Genomic DNA, 7,649 nt, shown 5'->3' with positions numbered 1-7,649 from the left:
TACAGCTGGTGCCAGGTTGGGCCATGCAGACTCCTCTATACCCCCCCACCCACCACGCTTCCTGTTGACACTACAACCATGCAGTCTGGGCACTGCAGCTGCCAGCAGTCAAGCCCACACATGATGCAGTGCAATGCAGTTTGCCAAGTGGCCACCCCCCCATCCACCTGTCACAATAAGCTGCTGTGGCACCATTAGTCTGTAACAGCCATGGAGGGGCTCGGCTCGGGGAAGCAGCTCATCCTAGCGAGAGACGGGACAGCTACTTGGCACACTATGTTGCACCTCATCCCGTGCAAGCCCTGCTGACAGCAGCTGCAGTGCCAGGACTGGCAGTGGCAACAGGAAGCTGGGATAGGGCAGAGGAGTCTGTGCACTGAACAGCCCAGCCCAACGCTGGCTGTGGCAGAGTGTAGTGGTGTGGCACATGGCATAGCCCTCCCTCCTCAGGCTCCCAACAGTGGCTGGTAGGCCAGATAAGATCAATTGGTGTCCTCCCCCCCTGCCCTCAACAGCTCACCAAAACTTCTTAAGTGGCTCTCTAGCCCAACCCTGGTATAAGCAATATCAGGAAAAATTCAAATGCTGTTATTGCCTGCATGTGATACGGATTTCAAATGAAAAGTCTTTGGATTCTAAACTATTTTGCTTAAGATCTCTGGTCCCTAGGAAATAAATGCCTCGCTTCACGAACTACCATCATGTTCACGTTATAATTTTCATGTCATACCGAAGACCTTCTTGTGGTGCGCAGTAACAGTGAAACATCTGAACACTTTTGCTCATGGTTATCAAGACTGATCCACATACTTCGAAATAGACTCGTCAGTTTGTGTCTGCTCCTTCTGATTCAATAAACTATCCAGAATATCGACAATTCTCACTAGAGAGCATGCAAATATTTTCTTCAGCACAGGCACTTGCCTGAAATCATAAAGAAAGAATACATATATACCGTGCTGTGCTCTTGGAGGCCCTGGAGGAACTTCCTGGTTTGGATCAATGATTGGTTCAGGTGCAAGATTATCAAATTCTTCTTTACTAATGAGATTAAGCTTCTTAAAGTTTTCAACCTCTTGCTGAGTTTAAAGAAAAAAAAATACATATGTAGTACCATCGTCTATTATGTTAGCCTCAGAAATGATACAAGTTCATAGACACAGAAGTACATCAACACAAAACATGAACCAGAATTCATTCAGAATTGAGCTTATGCAATTACAAGTTTTTCTCATTGCTTTTCAGGAGGAAAGAGGGATGCAAGGAGTCCTATACACAAGAGCCAACACAAGAAATGAAGTGTGTGAGATAGTGTAATTCATAACAACTAGAAAAGCAATTAAATCTATACCTGGGGAACAGACAGATTAAGTGACTTGCCCAAGATTATTCAAGAGGCCTAAACTGCTAAGATGCCTTTCCTTTCCTCTGTGGTAAGGTATGCTCAAAAGAGTTTTGTCAGTGTTGGAATAAGGAGAGAAAAAATGACTACTTCCTCTTTTAATAGAAAAATAAAGCCAAGATTTTCAAGAAATGGTCCACGTATTCCTGAAGTAGTTAAGATGCCTTTAAAAAGGCCTGTTTTTTCCAGAGGACCGGTGTTAAAGCAACACTCCTTTAAGGCACCTCAAATTAACAAATGACAGGAGCAGGGAGGTGTGGGGTGGGACCTCAGGACTTTCAGAAGTCCTAGCCATGGAAATAAGAATAATTAAAGGACAGATTGGAAGAAAACATTTATCATTCTTGTATTCTTTCAACTGCTCAATTCCAGTTTACTGTCGTTCTGTCTACAGACCCAACTCCTTCCTAATAATCCACCCACTGCTCTGAACCCCACTTATTTCTTGCTCTTCCCTAATGGTCTCAGAAGACACTTTCACACAGTTTGTTTTTGCTTTCTCCTCTTTTCTCTCCATTTACCCATTTCCTTTTCTCTCCCCCTTCCATATTAAAAAACCCCACAATTTGAAATAACCCTTGAAATGCTTACAATAGAGACTTGGGTCATTTCAGATATATTCCAAAATATGGAATCCAGACTGAGCATCAACAGGCTACTTTCAGTTTCACAGACCTGTATGCATCAACAGTTAAAGCTGTCTCTAAGCAAAAATGAAGTCGTGGATATTAAAACTGGAATTTTACTTGTTCAATCTTTTGTACTCACAAGTTATTTATATTTAAAGAAACAGAAAACATTCACAATACAACTAATTTCAAGCAAAATCTTCACTTTTATAAGAGCTCCTTTTTTGTCCTGTTTTGGAGAAAGGATAATTCTTCTCATCTTCCCCACAAAATAACAAAACTGAAAGGCAAGCTCTGTACAGCACAAGAAAGCACTTGAAAAAAAAATCTAATCACCTACTTTAGAAAGAAATTAAACACTACCCAAGCAATTCATATAAAACGAAGTTGAAACCAAATATTGCTTCACTGGTTTAGGTCAGTTTGTGGTTGAAAGGATATTTTTATCTTGAATTTATCTCGCAACCTCTGCTATTTTGCATCTATAATAGGAAGCCTGACAGATGATATGCAGTTCCACTTTTAAGTATTTATGTCATAATCACAAGTTAACATTAAAAAAATTCCAACACCTTTATGTACACTGGGGTCACCAACCCAAGAATTTTCTTCTTTCTTTACTGAGTGTGCAAATTTTTTACTGACATACATTATACATAATGTGAATGTAACCATTCTCCCAAGCCCTGGATGGCAATAGCAAGGGCTGAGTTCAAATGTAGGAGTTTAATAATAAACTATATCTGGCTTGGGCCCCCACCCAGAAACCTGGGAATTTTAACTGGGTGTTCCAAAGTGAACACATTTCCCCATATATAAGCAACACTCTACTGAAACAGGATTTACTGGAGGGAGAGGGGGAGGAATAAATAGAACCTCAGAGAAAACCTTAGTTGTTAAACTTTAAGCATATCCAAACATTTTATGGTCTCAGTCACTAGCAAACCAGCCCGGGGGAGCTACCAGTCCATTGTGAAAGGAGACTCACCCAGAGGTGTTGTCTAGGAGCTCTACCACCTACACAGCCCAAAGAAAATCCCAAACAATAAAACCTAGGCCCATAAACACTAATACAGGCACACGTAACCCTCAAACCTCCCAACTTGTATATTAAGGAAAAGTATGCAAAGCAGGATTACAGTCACCATAGCAGAACATAACCAAAGCTGAATCTACAGAATACAAGCAGGGTTGTATCAAGGAAGTGAAAAGTACAAAGGATACACACAACTAAGAACTGCAACTAAGAATTATTTTAACCATCCTCAGAATCCTTCTATTTGTGACTATACATTCAAACATCAACACTGTCATGCACTAGTATTGGCAGTACAGTATAACCTCATAAATCCAGCATGCTCAGGATCGAGCACCTGCCAGAAATCTGAAAATTCCAGATTTTTGAAACCGAAGCAGTGGCTACATGCGGAGCAGCACCATAGGCTGGTGGATGGCAGCGGCAGCTGCCATGTGCAAGCTTTCCCCTCCACTGCTCCAGGACTGGCTGCTGCCTCGCCCTTTGCTGCTCTGGGACCTGCTGCCTCTACTCCCCTATGTGCTGGATTTTTCAGAATTCCAGATTTTTGATATCTGGTTTTATGAAGTTATACTGTAGTAATTTCTCCCTCCTAACTCCATAGCTCCTTCCCAGCCACCCATGTCCTTCCTGCCTGGTGCCTTAGACTGTGTGGGGCTGTGCAACCATGCCTACATTTGAGACAAGCAGCCATTACAGGCAAAACAGGCAAATGAAGCTGCAGCACATGGCTAGGAGGTGAGGAATGGGGCCTCAGGGTCTCCTACGGGTTACAAGGCCTTTAGAACTCCCTGCAGGGTGCTGTGCTCTTGCTCAGACACAAGGTAATGTTGCCCTGCTCTGTCTGTCCCTCCACACTTCTTGCATCCAGCCTCATTCTGATGACAGATCTTCAATCAAGCCTATGTTTTCCTAGCTGTTTTGTTTTGTTGGGCGTTTTTTTGTTTGTTTTTTGGGTTTTGTTTTTTTTATATGGATAACCCTTCTTCCCACCCCACCCACTTTTTTTTAAAGACAGACTGTCTGTGAATTTACAAACAACTGGCAACCCTGATATACACTGTCAATTCTTACCCCTCACCCCCAATTAGTTTAATAGCGTAAATGCCAGGTGAGCAACGCTGATCACCTGTTTTGATTCCTTTTGCCTCTAGACTGATACAGCTACAACCTGGATAGCTGACACATGCTAGGTGATCAATATTCATTTTAGGTTTTTTAACTTTTTAAATGCAACTAAAACAAATTACCTTCATAGCTGCTGAATCGATCTCACCTTGCTCCATCCACAAATCCTGTTCATAATAGTATAAACCATCATTAATGACTTTAGCAAGTTCTGATGTAATTTTTGCACGAGACACGTGATTACCAGTACGATCTCCACCAGGATGTTTTCTCATGTAAGGCGGTGTCTGTGTTACAATCAAAATCTTGTTTACATCCTGGTCATCAATTTCATAATCAGAATCACTGTCTGACCAATCTGTAAACTTATTTTTGCGACCTTCTATTTGTTCCATCTCTTCATCAAATAAAAAGTCAAGCTCTTCTTGCTCTTGTTCCTCTCGAGGTGGGGGCTGCTTTTGCTGATTTGTTGTTTGATCAAGTGCAGGTGCAGATTCCTGCATGAGGAAAAAAAGTGCTTGACTTTTCCATTGAGAAACAAATATATTTATCTTACTACTTCAATGCTTCTTTTAAATGAGAGGTTTAACTAAACAGAAGAGAATAGTGAAATCATGAGTGACACTTTCCAAGCATGAATAACTGTTAGTTACCTAACCTCCATCTACTTTCAAAGATTCTTAAGCTTATTAAAAAAAGGGAAAACCACAGCACTAAAGGTAATAGAAAATCCTGACACTATCTTTTAAGACTAAATTCTCTCACACCATAAGGCAGAATATTTCTCAGTGAGTACCCATTCATCTTCTACTGCACCAATTTGGGCTATTAGGCCCATTTCCAAAATGAACAGCAGTTTGGCCTTTTAAATATTTTTAAAATAAAAAGAGAGTTGCATTTAAATTTCTATTTCACGGAGTATTTTTTATATTAAATATATCATACAATTGAGCGCAACCATCATTAGAATATGAAAAGCTCTTCTTTTAATAACATCATGACCAACTTTATGATCCAAGTTTTGTTTAGTCATTTCATAGAAACTACAGTCATCTTCAACTGCCTTAGTAATGTTCATATCAAGGTATCTACACTCTCATTCCATAAACAGCCCTGTACTTTTTGAAGTCCAAAAAAATATGCCCAAAATGAAAGACATTTTTTAACACATTCATCAAGATAACTTATGCTACCTTTAATTTAACTGTTGATGGACGATGTCTCTTTTTTACTTCTATCCAAGGTTCAGAGTCAAGATCTGGCAGACTTGTAGACAATCCTTTAGACATTGTTTGAAGGTTACTGGTTTCACTACTTGTCTTTGGACTTAATGGACTTCCCATTCTGGGAGAGCTTGGTGCAGACTCTGAAATTAGTTTTAACAAGAAATAATTTATAATTTATGTTCCATTCTGGTTACATTAGTTTTTCCTTTCATTGCTGCTAGAAGTCCCTCTTGCAAACATTAAATTATACTGATCAGAAAAGAAGAATTAGAAAAGAATCAGAAAAGTAAAGTAAAGTTCCATAACGAGCAGTCAAAGCCATATTTTAAAGTTATACATTTCTGAAAGCTTTAGGGGAAAAAAAAAGTTATCCACAGGCACAGTATAATTAGGGACATATTTTTCCATAACAACTTCCAACTCCATTGTTAAATGATTAGAACAACACCTACTCTATCCTTACCACAATATCCCTAATAAGAATACTAATCATCCAGTTGCAATGGTAAGGTTTTCAGCATACAAGACCATCTCTCTATTAGAAATGTGAATGCAATTCCCATATAATTGAAATCACCAAATAATCTTTCTGTTATTACCAAACTAAGCCAGTTTTCACCAGAAAAAAAACTTTATTCCATTACCAGTACCTTAAGACAATTATGTCATATATCACCATACAATACAGAAGAGGGTAGCATTCCATTTGGATCCCACAGTTTCTTTCAAGAAATGCCTATAACTTGGGGTCTACCCAATTTCGAGGCAGCCAGCTGATTTTACAGAGGAATCGTGGGGCCAGCCACCATTTTTGTAGGCTGATCACACCATGGCACCCCCACACCTCTGATGGGTGGGGCCACCGGGGCCCTTGGCCATCGCCACTGATAAGTTGCAAGGGCCATCTGTCATACGATCCTACCCCCTCACCACTGATCAATTGAGGGCTGTCCATTATGTGGCTCTGCCACCAATTGGGGGAGGGGCATGGCCACATGACAGGCAACCTTCTTTTCTAACCAGCTGTGAGGAATGAGGGCAACAGCCATCTTGGGCTCCCCTTCATGCCGGCAGCCCCACTCACTTCTCATGGGCTACAGTGCCATGAGGACTGCTGGTTCCTTCTGGGGAGTCAGGATTTTATTACCGTAAGATTTTTTTCTTTTTTTTAATGTTATTTATTTATTTGTGGATTTCGCCAACTGCTGTGTCAATTTCACAGGCAATGTCGGATTTCAAGATTTCCATGAAACAGCAATTTCGGTAGGTCCCTACCTATAACTTTAGAATTGCTATGGTTGTAAACAGGAACTACTTCCATTTTACTGCTTACTTACGCTCACATACCATAAACACTACCTATCGATCCCCTTCAAGTCAAGGTGTTGTTCCCTCATAAATTACATTTTAAAGAGATGCTATTCCCTGGCTCTTTGCCATAGTCTAGGTCTTCTTTTGCTCAGAGATTACTGCATTTATATGGCTGATCTCTAGAAACTGATGGATTTGGGATACAGACTAGAAGATGGTTGAGGATGACCTACTTTCTGAAATTCTATAAAAATGAATTCAAACCCTCTGAGTTCAAATAGTGTTTGTTACTTATGCTTGTAACAAAGCACCACCCACTGAAGATTTTGCTAATACAGTTCAATAAATCTAGACTGCATCATTCCATTAAATGCATCTTCAATGTTGCCATGGTAACATATTTCATTTTACTCTTTCAAATTAAACTTGACAGATGGGTAGAATCTGCCATGCATATATACATACACAAACACATGCATACACACACATACATATATACACGACAAGAAAATATGTATGGGCAGGATGGGGAAATGCTTGTGCTGTATAGGTCTCTAGCCCTCTAGAAAAACAACCCCAATAACCAAAGTACCAATTCTGAATTGAGGAGAATTCAGGAGTCAAAGATGTGATAGGAGAAAAGTTGCTTTAATGAGTCACTAGGTCACCAGGAATAAATAGGATTTGCAGCATGCTAAAACACACTTATCAAGGGGTTCCGAGTAGCCGTTCTGTAACCTAGGTTTCTGAAGCAAAGGAGGACTTATTCCAGGATGATCATGATTGTATCTTCAAACTAAGGCAAAGAACTCCTAATCATTCATGCAAATATGATTTAGATTATGTGATTAACTTCACATATAACTATTTTAAAACAAGATTCAAAGCTATCCAGATAGCAAGGGAAAGAAAAGTAG

At 40.0% G+C, this 7,649-nt stretch overlaps 1 protein-coding gene across 1 annotated transcript in view; it reads right to left on the bottom strand.

The window, feature by feature from the left end:
- Positions 1 to 7,649, bottom strand: part of LARP1B (La ribonucleoprotein domain family member 1B) — an 86,665-nt gene that overhangs the window by 25,820 nt on the left and 53,196 nt on the right. Inside the window, exons 11-13 of the mRNA XM_019521828.1 lie at positions 5,389 to 5,561; positions 4,318 to 4,692; positions 956 to 1,079 (exon numbers count right to left, since the gene is read on the bottom strand). Coding sequence (XP_019377373.1) covers positions 956 to 1,079; positions 4,318 to 4,692; positions 5,389 to 5,561 — 672 coding nt within the window. The remainder of the gene's footprint in view (positions 1 to 955; positions 1,080 to 4,317; positions 4,693 to 5,388; positions 5,562 to 7,649) is intronic.

Source organism: Gavialis gangeticus, unplaced genomic scaffold (assembly GCF_001723915.1).
Source record: "Gavialis gangeticus isolate Ggan-Ray unplaced genomic scaffold, GavGan_comp1, whole genome shotgun sequence".
Classification (NCBI taxonomy): Eukaryota; Metazoa; Chordata; order Crocodylia; family Gavialidae; genus Gavialis; species Gavialis gangeticus.
The sequence above is the reverse complement of the archived record's forward strand: the minus strand, read 5'-3'. Positions and strand labels throughout refer to the sequence as shown.